This window comes from Schistocerca nitens, chromosome 1 (assembly GCF_023898315.1).
Source record: "Schistocerca nitens isolate TAMUIC-IGC-003100 chromosome 1, iqSchNite1.1, whole genome shotgun sequence".
Lineage (NCBI taxonomy): Eukaryota > Metazoa > Arthropoda > Insecta > Orthoptera > Acrididae > Schistocerca > Schistocerca nitens.
The window spans coordinates 969,257,564-969,271,928 of record NC_064614.1 but is presented as its reverse complement, the minus strand read 5'-3'; the positions used below and the strand labels follow the sequence as shown (position 1 = coordinate 969,271,928).

Genomic DNA, 14,365 nt, shown 5'->3' with positions numbered 1-14,365 from the left:
ACACTGGATAAGGGGGAGGAGGTGGTGTTGAGCAAGGTGCTGATGGATACGGCGGGAGAGGAGGGATTCAAAAACCTTACTGAAGACGGAGGTGAGGCAGATGGGACGATAGGAAGAGGCAGCAGAAGGGGGTTTGTTGGGTTTGAGGAATAAGAGGATGCGGGAGGTCTTCCACAGGTCAGGGTAGAAGCCAGTAGAGAGGATGACATTATAGAGATGGGCGAGGACAGTCAGGAAGGAATAGGGGCTTTCTCGAAGGTGATGATAGGTGACACAGTCGTGACCAGGGGCCGTGTTGTGTTTGGACCGGAGGATAAGTTTAATGTCTTGTGCTGTGATGGGAGTGTTTATGTCAGAGGGGGGCAACTGCCTCAAGTACTGGAGACTAGGAGCAAGTGGAGCGACCGAGGTATCGACACATTCCATGACAGTGGGGAAAAGAGAATAATCAAAGTGGGAATCATCGGGGATAGAGAAGACCTCGGAAAGGTGGGAAGCGAAGTGGTTGGCCTTACTGAGGTTGTCAGGAAGGGGGCGATCGTTATGGAGGAGGGGGTAGTGGGGAGTGGAAAGGGAGCCAGTAAGGCAATGGAAGGCGGACCAGTACTTGGAGGAGTTGATAGGGAGGGTGGCGCCAGTCTCGGCGTTTCGTTGCTGTAATAAGGTTCCGTACATGTCGCTGTATTTGCCGGTGGCGTTGGAGTGTATCCCTGTCACGAGTGCACAGGAAGGAGCGATAGAGGCGGCGGGATTCACGGAGGAGGAGGACAGCCCGTGGAGGGAGAGTGGGACGGTGTGGGTGGATGGTTTTAGTAGGAACATGGGCCTCCACGGCGTCAGTAATTACCTTCTGAAGGAAGGATGAGGCGTGGATGATGTCGTCAGGATGGCGATAGGTAAGGGGGTGGCTTTCGACCTGGATGGAGATGGAGTCCTGGTAGGCATCCCAGTTGGCACGGTGATAGTCATGGACGACCTCGGGAGGGGGTGCAGGGTGCGGAGCTGGAGGGGGACGGTGAGCAGACGTTATGGTGAGAAGGACAGGGAGGTGATCGGTACCTGTGGGGTCAAGGACGGCGATAGCGATATGCCCGAGGAGGTAGGCGGAGGCAATGACAACATCGGGGGTGGTGTCACTTTCGGGTCGAGTGTGCTGGGGAAGGGGAAGAAGGTCACCTTGGATTGTGGAGAGGAACTGATGCCACCGCCGAAGGGCAGCAGGAGTGCGGCTATGGATGTTGAGGTCGGCCGCAATCACATAGGTGGAGAAGGTGCGGTCAATGTGCGAGATGAAGTCATAAGGAAGAGAAGCAGCGGAGCGGACATAGATGGTGGCACAGGTAATGGTGAGTGAGGGGAAGAAGACGCTAAGGATAAGGTGTTCAGTGGGGTCATTGAGGAGGGGTTGTGGCCGGACGGGGATATGCTTAAGGTGGCCAATCGCGACTCCACCCTGCGCACGAGGACCAGGAGTGTCAGTGCGGTGGAGGATATAGGGAGCGGTGCGGATAGAATGGTGGTTCTGGAGAAAGGTTTCGTTCAAGAGGAAGGTGTCGACCTGGTGGTGGGAGAGGGTGTGCATGAGGAGGTATTTGTTGGAGCAGAAGGAGCGAATGTTCTGGAAGAGGATGCGATACTCATGCCGCGCCATGGCGGGAAGGAGGGGGGGAAGAGAGGGAAGGGAAGAGACTGAAACGAGGGTGTCGAGGTGGGTGAAGGTGAAGTGGGCTTGGTTGTGGGAGTAAGTGGCGAAGGTGTTCAGGTGGAAAACGGAGCGAGCGGCAAGGGAGATTTGTTGGAAGGTGTGGGGGCGTTGAAAAGGGTGAATGTTTTCGAGTACAACGGTAAGGAACCGGATGATGTCCTCAGCCATGGGGGGTGGACAGAGGGAAATGTTGGGATGGACAGGGGGATCGACGGGACGAACTGGGACTGTGAGCTCAGGGGTGGCTGGAGGGGGTTTAGCTTTACACTTGTGGGAGTAGGTGGGATGGGGGCCATTGCAGGTATTACAGGAAGGAGGAGCAGCGAGGTTGGGGCAGTTCTTAAGAGAATGGGAGGCCTTGCAATGGGGACAGGTGGGGGGGTTTTTGCTGTTGGGAGTCAGGTGGTCATTGTACATCAGGCACCGCTGGCAATGATAGGATTGGGGAGGGGATTTGGAGGATTCAACAGGGTGGCGACGGTGGTATATGAGGGCACCCTGGGTGAGGAGATGGTCAATGGATGGGGCGGACTCAGAGAATACCCACATGAGGTAGGTGGGACCAGAGGCATTGTGGATACGGTGGTCAGAGCAGATTTCCAAGTCCGGGTGGGAGTTCAGTTCTGCCAACACTTCATCCTCTGTGATCACCGGGCTGAACTTGGTGATCACAGCAGTGTAGGTGGGGGGGGGGGCGATGGGGAGGCTGGGGCTGACGAGGAGTGGAAGTGGGAAGGAAGGGTGTCAGAGAGGTGTGTGGGCCAAACATAACTCGTGGGAGTTTTCGCAGAAGGTCTGTGAGAAAGGATGGGGACGGGGACTTGATAAGGACTGAGTCCCTGTGGGGAATGAGTTGGGAGATGGGAGCACTAGGTAAGTACTTTCTGATCTCCATGGTGAGGGTACGAGTGTCGAGGAATTTAGGATCGGGAGTTTACAGGACAGAGGTGTGGAGGGTGGGGGCCGAGGTATGGGTGGTAGGAGGAGGGGTGGTGTCCATGGAGACGGCAGGGGGAGGGGGGGTGGTGTTGACTTTTTGTGGGAAGTGGCGGGAGCAGAGTCGGTAATGACGCGCTTTTGGGGTTTTTTGGAGACTGGAGGCTGGGAGGCGGGGAGAGGAATGGGGAGGAGAGGGAGGTGGCGGGTGGCAAATCCCTGTGGCGTAGTGGAGGCGCCGGGAGAAGCAGCCGGTTCAGTGGTGGCGATGGTGGCTCGGCGCGACGTGATGCGTGCGGGAGATGCAGGTGACGAAGTGACGGGGTGGGTGAGAGAGGGGAAGCCGACCACCTGAGGGGCGGCAGCAGAGTCGGCAACAGAGGCGTACGTGAGGGCGGGGGTAGTAGTGGGAGCTGTTGAGGGTGTGGAGGCTGGAGGAAGGGTGTAGAGGTGTGGGTATACAGCAGGGGAGGAGATAGGGGGATGGGTAAGTGGGGAAAGGGGAGAGGAGGTGTGAGGAGGGAGGCCAGGGGCGGCACTCCAGGAAGTGACTGTGGGAGAGGGGGAGGGGGAGTGTAGATGACAGTGGAGGTGGGAGTACTCATTGCAAACGAACGGCGACGGACAGACTGACGGGCAGCAGGCAGCAGCGGCGGCGGCGGCGGCAGCGGTTACGGCAACGGCGAAGGACAGCGAGCAGGCAGGCGGACGGACGGACGAACAGCTACAGCAGTAAGCGGCGGGCGGGCGGGCGGGCAGACAGACAGACAAACAGACAGACACAATCTTCGAAGACGGAGATTCCACCCTGAGAGTAGCACAGGCTTTGCAATCTGACGCTTTCGAAGGAGGGGATCCAACCCTCTACATCGCTGGACTAGGGCAGAGCGGGTCCCTATATACGAAACCGGAGGGAGCGGCTATTGACCGCCGTCTGCACGTGGCTTAGCGGTGGCGTCCTTGCTGCGCGGAATAGCCGCCGCGGAGGCGGAGCCCTCTATGACAGTCCTAGGCACTAAATTTCGTACAATGCGCTCCCCCTAGTCGCCTAAAAATTTAATCGTGCGTTCTTCCTACTACATTGTACTCGTATTTGCACAGTAAGTAAAATTTCGTTATTTGCTATCCTTTCTGGCGTTAAAATTGCAATACTCACCAATGTAGACTGAAACCGCAGAAGAGGTGCAGACGGAAACTAATACCATACAAATTTCTTTTTGTTACCTCATGAGAAGATTTTCTACTTTGGGACTTGTCTTCTCCTATAACAAGTAATACCTTTCATTTTAGCGATAAAGTCTATACGCAAAGAAGGTGGAAGCACAATTAAGCAATACGTGCAGCATGAGACTATTAGCCGGTATTATCACTTCTACGCCGATCCACTTGATGCCAATTTGATACGTTCCATGTGCTGCAGATCCAAAAAAAAACTTCCTCTGATACGGGAATATCTCAGAATGTATGCTAACCAAGCATCAGGCATTTCACTGGCAGTGCCCCAAGACCTCCGAGTACAGCAACACTGACGATCTCCCTCTTGTAATCCCTTACTCGATACGCTGTATTAAAAGACTTGCTGCCGGCCGCTGTGGCCCAGCGGTTCTAGCCGCTTCAGTCCGGAACCGCGCTGCTGCTACGGTCGCAGGTTCCAATCCTGCCTCGGGCATGGATATGTGTGATGTTCTTAGGTTAGTTAGGTTTAAGCAGTTCTAAGTCTAGGGGAGTCACGATCTTAGATGTTAAGTCCCATCGTGCTTAGAGCCATTTGAACCATTTGAAAAGACTTGCTGTTAGTAACTTCTTGAAGTTTTAAATTTTGTCTTGTCATTGCCTGACTCACGTACCAGTTTGATTACCATGTATTGCGGGGAAAGAATCAATACCACTTTAAAATTTCCATAAGTTTTGGTAAAATTATGACTGAATTCGTGCTGACATATTTTTGTATGTGTTATTTATGTTAATCTGTAGTATTATTGCCTTTAATATCGACTCACTGGTCCTTCTCTGTTACATCTTTTTCACAGGACTCGGAAAGAGACCATCGTCGAAGGCACAGCGTTACAGACCAGCAGCGATGGTAGTGGGGTTTTCACCCTCAACTTCCCTGATATAAGTAAGTGGGAAGTGCATTTGTTGGAAGTTAGCTTTTGATGCAGTGAACTGCACAATACTGAGACATAAAAGATCTGTGTTAGTTTATTCAATGGGAACTATTAGGCTAACAAGCGCTGTGCTTGATGGAGTTAATCACAATGCTCCGAAACTTTTCAGAAGAATATTTGAAATAACAATGAGCACAGCCACTGCACGCGAGCAATCCAATGAAGAATCATTGCTCCCTATTCTTTCGTGGGAGAGCATATCTACGCACGTCAAGCAGTTAGCAGTTAATCCATGCCTTGATAGAAAAATGAAGGGAATATATTAATTTCCACATCTGAGGTACTCGACAATACCAGAGCTACTCAACAGTAAGACGACTACCATACGGAAAATACACAGAGGTGCCAAAAATCATGCGATACCTACTAATATCGCGTCGGATCTCCTTTTGCCCGTCGTAGTGTAGCATCTCGACGTGACATGGACGCAACAAGTTGTTCGAATTCCCCTGCAGAAAAATTGTGTGATGTTGCCACAATAGCCATCGGCAACTGCAGAAATGTTGCCGGTGCAAGATTTTCAGCACGAACTGACCTCTCGATTATATTCCTGAAATGTTCGATGGGATTCACGTCAGGCGATCTGGGTGGCCAAATCATTCTCTCGACTTGTCCAGAATCTTCTTCAAATCAGTCGCGAACAACTGTGGCCCAGTGTCGTGGCGTGTTATCATCAGTAAAAATTCCGTTGTTGTTAGGGGATATGAAGCACATGAACGGCTGCAGATGGTCTCCAAGTAGCCGAACATAACCATTTCCAGTCAATGATCCGTGTAAACACAGTCCGCACCATTATGAAGCCACCATCAGCTGGCACAGTGTCTTTTAGACAACTTGGGTCCGCGGCTACACCTCACTCTAACTCTACCATCAGCATTTACCAACTGAAACCGAGACTCATCTTAGCAGGCCACGGTTTTCCAGTCGTCTAGTGTACAACTGATGAGGTCAAGAGCCCGGGTGAGGAGCTGCAGGCGATATTTTGCTGTTAGCAAAGACACTCGCGTCGGTGGTTTGCTGCCATGGCTCATTAACGCCAAATTTGGCAGCACTGTCCTAGCGGATACGTTCGCCGTACGTCTCACATTGATTGGTCCTTTTATTTTACGCAAGGAAGCTTGTCTGTTAGCTCTGGCTATTCTACCCAAATGCCGTAGCTCTCGGTCGTTAAGTGAAGGCCGTTATCCGTGGTGAGAGGTAACGGCTGAAATTTGATATTCTCGGCACACTCTTGACACAGTGGATTACCCCTCCTTAACAATTTTTGAAATGGAATGTCACATGCGTGTAGCTCCAACTACCATTCCAAGTTTAAAGTCTGTTAATTCCCACTGTGCTGTCATTATCACGTGGAAACCTTTCCACATGAATCACAGCGCAAATGACAGCTGCGTCAACCCACAGCCCTTTATTCCTTGTGTACGCGAAACTACCGCCATCTGTTTGTATGCATATCGCTACCCCATGACTTTTATAACCTCAGTGTATGTGTCTTCAAAATGTACCGAAACACACCATCTGCTGTCAGGTAGTCGATACTAAATTTCATAAAGTGGGTTTGTCTCCAATCCGTTTTCGTTTAACTGTGTTGATGCGTCCACTGCATCGCGAGGAAACGTTGAATGATGGTAATCAGAGCTGCAGTTCGCGGGCATATCGTCGTAGTTCGCAGCAAGAACAAGGAAATTTACCCTGCCATAAGTTAAATATTACGTGTCCAATACGAACACTATAGGAGCGCAGGGACTCACTGATACGATTCTGGATGTGGCGGGATTCGAGCAAAAGAACTTATCTAGGAAGTTAAGTTAGGACTATGGAAGTCTCAGTGCTAGCGAGGGTGCAATGTATTCCCCATCAGTGCTGTTTCTCTTGTAAGTTCTTTTGAAGTTTATGAAAACGTGTTGATAATTAATAAATTTCACTTGCAGATGCTTCTGGTGCAGTGACGATTCTCGGATCGGATTACGACAACTACGCCGTAGCGTGGTCGTGCAAGAAGATTCTCGGAATTTTCCACTATAGTAAGTAGCTTTGTGTTGTATCTATCAGATGTTTCACTCATAGATCTTTCACTCAGGCTCGGAGCAAACAAAATACTATTGTATAATTGTAATGAAAACAGTGCAAACACAAATAATACAAAACTCAAATAAGTTTTAGACGTATAATAATCTTAGACCCTATGAATCTGGTGTAAGCATTTGTACTATTTCTAGAGATTAAAGGACGCAATCTTCCATAAACTATATGCAAACCAGGGAGAAGACAGGTAATTTAATTGTCATGTACACTGATGAGCCAAAACATTATGACCATCTGATTAGTAGCTTGTTTGCCCATCTTTGGGACGAAATACATCACTGATTCTGCTTATCATTGATTTTATAGCTTATTGGTAGTTTGTGGAGGTTTGTGGCATCAGATGTCTAAGCGCAGGTCATGTAATTCGCGTAAATAACGGGAAGCTGATTTGCGTACGTGGTGTTGGCACCCGATAGTGACCTAGATGGGTTCCATAGGATTTACCCCAGGAGAATTTGATCGCCTAGACGTCAACGTGATTCCGTTGTAACGTTCCTCAAACCACGGTAGTAAGGTTCTGGCTCCGACACACGGACAATCTGGACCAACAGTGCCTTGATGAACTTGCGGATAATATGCCACGACGAGTACAGGCATGCATCAATGCAAGAGGACGTGCTACAGGGTATTAGAGGTACCAGTGTGTAGAGCAGTCTGGACCACCACCTCTGAAGGTCTCGCTGTATGGTGGTACAACATACAATGTGTGGTTTTCATGAGCAATAAAAAGAGCGGAAATGTTGTTTATGTTGATCTTCATTCCAATTTTCTATACAGGTTCCGGAACTCTCGGAACCGAGGTGCTCGAAAACTTTTTTTGATGTGTGTATTGAAAAGGGCAAGCGACAAAGCACTTGTTTGAGGCAAGCCGTTATTTTAGTTGATTTCGTCTTCCTTGAAAATCAACAAGGAATCTTCGATTGTGCAATAAAGTGCCAATTATTTTCACGCAGGCGAAATCGGGCGCCATGCTGTAGATCTGGAGCATCATATGGTGTTGCACAGTGTTATAGGCTGAAGATATATCAACGATATCATCTCTTTCAAATTCGTCCTCTGTGTGTTGATTTGATTTGGCTGCTTGTGCTGAGTAGTTCCTTTGAGGTCTGAAGCCTCCATTTTCAGCTAATAATAGTTTGTCAATCAAAGGGCTCAAACAGTTCAAAACAAGTCTTTCAGATATATTATTAAAATGAAATAGGAGTGAAATAAGTCGACAACTTTTGCGGATCGATGTTTCTTTCCCAAGCATTAAAATGACAACTACTTAGGTTTTTCCCCTTACTTTAGACATCTGCTTCTCTCGCAAGCATTTATTAAAGAATTCGACAAGCCATTTCGTGGTGACTTGTTCATATCGTTTTACTTCCTCCACCTGTATATCATTCAGGCCAGCTGCTTTATGGTTCTTGCGTTGTCGAGTGGCTACTGCAATTCTTCTTCACTAAATTTGCAAGATAGTTCATTAGTTCCCAACTCAACTTGTTTCTGAATCATAGATCACTTCGTTTGCCTCCATTTATCAGACGTTCTTGAGGAAGCGGTTATTCTGTCATCTCATGAGTGCTGTTCTTCGAGGCTTACTAAGTAAAAAGACTAAATAATGATAAATTACTACTAGTGACTATTAAGGACCTTTAAGGGCTAATCGAAGACAAGGATTTTTTTTATTGCTTTCGCTGAATTTCTTGTCTGATCGATTCTCCCACTACTGGAAAGACTTTTGAAACACCTATACAGTGTGATATCCTTTGGACGCATTAATGCCTCGTTGCGTTTCATTTCGGAAGATAAAGTACTCACATGTGGCCAGAACGTTACAAAATCGCTAACATTCTGTTGTTAACAAAAACAGTCTTGCAGGATCCTTGTGTTTGTTGTATAGTTATCACTTAATTTCTACCGTGGAGGCTGTTTACAAATCAGTACATCAACACCATTATTTCACCAGAGCAAGGCAGAAATGTTGATTTATTATGCTACATTGTGGCATCAATTAATGGTGGATGATCTCTTTTGATATAGAAGAAAGAATCCGAGATACGAGGGTGAGTCAAATGAAAACCTTAAATTTTTTAAAAATATTATTTATTGTGCAGAAATGGTACAAATCTGTATCACTTTTCAACATAATCTCCCCCACCCTCAATACAAGTCCTCCAGCGCTTATAAAGTGCATAAATTCCTTTAGAAAAAAATGCTTTTGGTAGTCCGCGCAATCACTCATGCACCGCGTGGCTTACCTCTTCATCAGAACGGAACTTCTTTTCTCCAATTGCGTCTTTGAGTGGTCCAAACATACGGAAATCGCTTGAGGCAAGGTCTGGTGAGTATGATGGATGAAGAAGATACTCAAAATGCAGGTTGGTGGAAGTGAACCCAGGTTTCGTCCTCAGTAACGATTCTTGCAAGGAAGCCATCACCTTCTCGTTCAAAGCGCCGAAGAAGTTCTTCACAAGCATCAACACGTCGTTCTCTCATTTCAGAAGTCAGCTGCCGTGGCACCCATCTTGCAGACACTTTGTTAAACTAGAGCACATCATGGATAATGTGGTGTGCCGACGCATGACTAATCTGTAAACATGCTGCAATTTCATTCAGTGTCACTCGGCGGATTTCCTTCACTATGGCTTCAACTGCTGCAATGTTCTGTGGAGTCACAACTCGTTGTGCCTGAACTGGACGAGGAGCATCTTCCACTGAAGTTACACCATTTGCGAACTTCCTACTCCATTCGTAGACTTGCTGCTGTGACAAACATGCATCACCGTCCTGAACCTTCATTCGTCGATGAATTTCAATAGGTTTCACACCTTCACTACGCAAAAACCGAATAACAGAACGCTTTTCTTCCCTGGTGCAAGTCGCAAGTAGGGCGGCCATCTTTATACTGATACTGCGACGGTATGTGTGCATCTGCACTATGCTGCCACCTGCACGCTGTTTGTAGCAAGCTTACCAACTTACAGAATAACGGAGCGAAATTTCGATTAGTTATTACAAATTTAAGTTTTTCATTTGACTCACCCTGGTATTATCTGACCTTGGTTATCAGTGCGATTGGGAGGAGGAGGAGGAGATTAGTGTTTGACGTCCCGTCGACAACGAGGTCATTAGAGACGGAGCGCAATCTCGGGTGAGGGAAGGATGGGGAAGGAAAGCGGCCGTGCCCTTTCAAAGGAACCATCCCGGCATTTGCCTGAAGCGATTTAGGGAAATCGCGGAAAACCTAAATCAGGATGGCCGGAGACGGGATTGAACCGTCGTCCTCCCGAATGCGATTGGGGTTGTATCGGTTGTGGTGGCATTTTCTTGTGAGAACATTTATTTCTCAACTCTTGGTTGCTCTTGAGGAAGGGATTATTTGGTCATCTCATGAATGCTATTCCTCGAGACTTACTGAATAAAAAGACTAAATAATGATAAATGACTACTAGTGCCTAAAATTTAAAATGACGACTACGATTGTGTTATGATACCACTGCCGTATCGCTAAGTACTAATGACTAAGGCAGTGGCATAAGACCTTTCTAGAACAGTAATAACAATCTAAATACCAAAGTTGCAAATATGACACAGGATGTAGTTCAGGACTACATCAAAAGAATAGCTAACTTAAATGATACGGGTCTCTGCCTCTAAAGAATTGTTTTCCATAAGGTTCATTTCAAATTTTCTTATCAAACGTAACGTAAAAGAAGTTGCCTTAGAGTACTTCGACTCTTGAGTAATTTATTTCGTAGCTACTTTTCTGAATGAATTGCTTTTTTTGATACTTTTAAGTCTGCAGTCGATTTATACTTATTGACAACACAGTAATGACACTAAAGCAATCTTTACCATGAAACAGAATTCGATGTGACGTGTACCAATATAGCTGTTTCTCCTGTTTCAGAATATTCATGGCTTTTGTCCCGGGAGAAGTCACCAAGCAAAGACGTGGTAAATAAAATGAAAGCCGATCTGAAAAACAACAACCTGTCAACGCTGTTTTACATAAAGACGTTGCAGTCTTGTAACTAACTTGTATTCGAGTAATTGCTAGTACTATCTCTAGATTCACATGTGGACGTTCTCGGGTGTTTAATTGGGTACCTGAGATATTGCATGACAGTTGAATATTTCTGAGTTCGCCTATTTGTAAGAAGTTTAATTTCTAACTGAGTAATAAATAAAAAATTCTTACCTAGTTGTATATGAAGTGAAGTAATGTTTATGTATGATCATCTTGGATGTTAAGGACAAATCATAGCGCCATCCACTATCGTGAGGAAAGAAAAGTAGATACTACATTCTCTAGTGGTGATACAAGCAATGTACAACGGACTTTAACGAAACAAACCTCCTGCTTTACTCATAGGTAAGATAAACAATAAGGAAAACTAACGTCATGTATGTCTTTGTTGATGAGGCTAACATCGTATTTCGATAAGACCTGAGAGTGACTTTCACGATAGCATCAGTTACTGTTTTCATAGTTTCAGTAGAATGTTTATTTTCTTATTTTTATTTTATATTTTTAAAATTTTTTGTTGCCCTTGGTTATTGTACCAAGGATTGCTGAGTTCCTGTTTCTTGTTTTGTCACTATGTCCCTATCAAGAACGACATAAAAGTAATTACGTGAAAAAGTTTTCAGTTGACTCCGTTTTGCTTCTTCAGGTTCTAATGTTGAAATCGCATATCTTCTAGGTATTCTAGTAAAGCAGCTGTAATGAAAGTAATTTCATTAAATGCCAGTTTTCCTGCAGGCCAAACACGAACATTACACATGGCGATGGGGAATTTTTTTGGAAATTTGTGGTAAGATCCTATACTACCAAACTGCCGAGTTCATCGGTCCCTAAGCTTACACACTATTTAATTTAACTTAAACTAACTTATGCTAATGACAGCACACACACCCATGCCCGAGGAAGGACTCGAACCTCCGACGAGGGGAAGCCGCGCAGACAGTGCAAGGCGCCCTTGACCGTGCGGCTACCACGTGCGGCGCGATAGGGAAAAGTTTCCATTCTAGCCATCTGATGTTGATGATGATGGTGTTGAGTGTGGTTCGCGTGATAACACTAACCTTTCTCTGGTCCAGTTCAAAATGATAGCGGTATGCTTGGATAAAAATGTACAAGCTACGGTTACCACTAAACTGTATTTATAACGAATGAAAGGTGGTATCATTTTTATTCTGTACTTATTTTCCAAAGGCGAACAAGTTTATCATTAAATCTAACAGGATCGCACTCACGTTAATGGACTGGAACCTCCAATTGCTGTTGGCTCAAATTCGGCTCCAATGTGCTTCCGAGTACTTGACATGTCTTGTGACATACTGCAGGAGAAAGTGCGACAGACAGGCTGTAGGCTGTTTCAGGATGTTTGGATCAATGTAAGCGATCTACAAACAGTAAAGTTTAGTATAATTTGGCACTGAACTGCCCACCTCGAAAGATACCGTTGGACTGGCACCTATAGGGCGACATGAACTGAATCATATTCATGAATGCTGCCTTATTTTTGCTAATAACTCTTCCAATCCAAATGTGGCATACAGCAAACCAGTGCTTAACAGTATTGGTTAAAAACAGTCTTGGTTGCAATTTTACCGTCGTGTGAACGGTAACGGGTTATGCAGATCTTGGTGCCTCTCGCGTCCATCTAGAAAAGATAACCTGAAGATGCCTAAATAATACGAAACGCGTCGCTGAAAAATAAAAACTAAACTTGCAACCAAGGCTGTTTTTAACCAATATTGCTAATAATTCTCTGAGTGTTTCTCACATATGGCCATACATTGTTTTACAGACTGTGCAAGCTCTCCTCTATGGCAGGGTGTGACGAAGGTAACAAAGCGTAATTTGAAATTACGTAATAAACTCCTTGCTATTCGTCCAAGTTGCACAGATGCTATACCACTCACGTAACCTTAAGTAGTTGCACTTTCTCTCCAGTTTTGAACCATAATGTCTTCTGGTTTGACAGTAATTAGCATATGCAACTGGCGTCTAGAGGTGATGCCAAGACCTGTTTTGCGTAACTGCTTAGCAAAGGTAAGAAGGCTACAGTGTGACTGAGTTTTGCAAGGATGTAGCTGTTTACGTGATATAGCCTTTGCTATCTGTCCTACTTCTGCAGATGCTGAGTCTTTAACGTAGCCTTAAGTAGTTGTACTTTAACTCTTTGGTTTTGTTCTGTAATGTGGTGCCTAGGGTCTATTGCATTCAGACAGTTGCTGCGTAAATGTTGAACTCTCGGACTCAAGGTGAGAGTGGCGGATTTAATTTACACTGAAGAGCCAAAAAAACTGATACATCTACCTATTATCATGTAAGGCCCCGCGAACACGCTGAAGTGCCGCAACACGGCGTGGTATGGACACGAGTAACGTCTGAAGTAGTTCTGACTCCATGAATCCTGCAGGAGGTGGAGAACCCTTCTGAACAGCACGTTGCAAGGCATTCTAGATATGCTCAATAATGTTCATGTCTGGGGAGACTGGCGGCCAGCGGAAGTGTTTAAACTCAGAAGAGTGTTCCTGGAGCCACATTGTAGCTATTCTAGACGTGTAGGGGTCGCATTGTTCTGCTGGAATTGCCGAATTCCGTCGGAATGAACAATGGACATGAATGGATGTAGGTAATCAGACAGGATGCTTACGTACATGTCACCTGTCACAGTCGTATCTAGACGTACCAGGGGTTCCATATCATTCCAACTGCAAGCGATCCACACCATTACAGAGCCTCCACCAGCTTGAACAGTCTCCTGCTGACATGCAGGGTCCATGGATTCATGAGTTTGTGTCCATACCCGTACACGTCCATCCTCTCGATACAATTTTAAACGACACTCGTCCGACTAGGCAACATGTTTCGTCATTAACAGTCCAATGTCGGTGTTGACAAGCCCAGATGAGATGTAAAGCTTCGTGCCGTGCAGTCATCAAGGGTACACGAATGTGCCTTCGGATCCGAAAGCCCGTATCGATTATGTTTCCTTGCGTGATTCTCAGGCTGACACTTGTTGATGGCCCAGCACTGAAATGTGCAGCAATCTGCTGAAGGATTGCACTTCTGTCTCGTTGAACGATTCTCTTCAGTCGTCGTTGGCCGCGTTCTTGCAGGATTTTTTTCTGCAGCAGTGATGTCGGAGATTTGATATTTTACCGGATTCCTGATATTCACGGTACACTCGTGAAATCGTAGTAAGGGAAAATTCCCACCTCATCGCTACCTTAGATATGCTGTGTCCCATCGCTCGTGCGCCGACTAAACACCACGTTCAAACTCACTTAAATCTTGATAACCTTCTATTGTAGCAGCAGTAACCGATCTAGCAACTGTGCCAGACACTTGTTGTTTTATGTAGGCTTTGCCGACCACAGCTCCTATTCTGCCTGTTTACTTGAATGCGCATGCCTGTACCGGTTTTTTTGGCGCTTCAGTGTAGTTTTGTTTAATAGCACACCACTAATC

At 46.2% G+C, this 14,365-nt stretch overlaps 1 protein-coding gene across 2 annotated transcripts in view; it reads left to right on the top strand.

Moving 5' to 3' along the window:
• The window catches only part of LOC126237597 (apolipoprotein D-like), a 37,906-nt gene extending 26,838 nt beyond the window's left edge, over positions 1 to 11,068 (top strand). For both annotated transcript variants that reach the window (XM_049947736.1, XM_049947737.1), the window contains exons 4-6: positions 4,672 to 4,760; positions 6,741 to 6,833; positions 10,790 to 11,068. In XM_049947736.1, the coding sequence (XP_049803693.1) occupies positions 4,672 to 4,760; positions 6,741 to 6,833; positions 10,790 to 10,917 (310 nt within the window). In that variant the 3' untranslated portion in view covers positions 10,918 to 11,068. The remainder of the gene's footprint in view (positions 1 to 4,671; positions 4,761 to 6,740; positions 6,834 to 10,789) is intronic.
• Positions 11,069 to 14,365: the final 3,297 nt, after the last annotated feature.